The sequence below is a fragment of the Alligator sinensis genome, unplaced genomic scaffold (genome assembly GCF_000455745.1).
Source record: "Alligator sinensis unplaced genomic scaffold, ASM45574v1 scaffold1660_1, whole genome shotgun sequence".
In the NCBI taxonomy this organism is placed as follows: domain Eukaryota; kingdom Metazoa; phylum Chordata; order Crocodylia; family Alligatoridae; genus Alligator; species Alligator sinensis.
Window position 1 is genome coordinate 120,607 of NW_005843061.1, and position 294 is coordinate 120,900.

The 294-nt window shown below is 68.7% G+C and overlaps 1 protein-coding gene across 1 annotated transcript in view; it reads right to left on the minus strand.

The window, feature by feature from the left end:
- Nucleotides 1-288, minus strand: part of FASTK (Fas activated serine/threonine kinase) — an 11,517-nt gene extending 11,229 nt beyond the window's left edge. Inside the window, 1 exon segment of the mRNA XM_006037072.3 lies at nucleotides 1-288. This exon segment is cut by the window's left edge and continues 194 nt beyond it. Within this exon segment, the coding sequence (XP_006037134.1) occupies nucleotides 1-281 (281 nt within the window). The 5' untranslated portion in view covers nucleotides 282-288.
- Nucleotides 289-294: the final 6 nt, after the last annotated feature.

A 294-nucleotide genomic window follows, 5' to 3' on the forward strand; every position in this document is an offset into this window, starting at 1 on the left:
GCGATGGGGTAGTGGCGGGCGGACACCTTCCCGGGGTTCTGGGTGACCCAGCGCAGCACCTCCCCCACGCTGCGCGAGCGCTCGATCAGCCGCTTCATGGTGAAGAAGGTGTCGTAGCTCATCTTCTCGTGGACGAAGCTCCAGCTCTTCCTCTTGCTGTGGCCTGGGGCCCGGCAGGCCTCCTGGGGCAGGCTGTGCAGCAGCCCATGGCCGTAGGGCTCCAGGGGCAGCAGCACGGCCCGCGGCTTGGCCTTGCCCGCGCAGTAGCAGGCAGGGAACATCCTCGCCTCACCG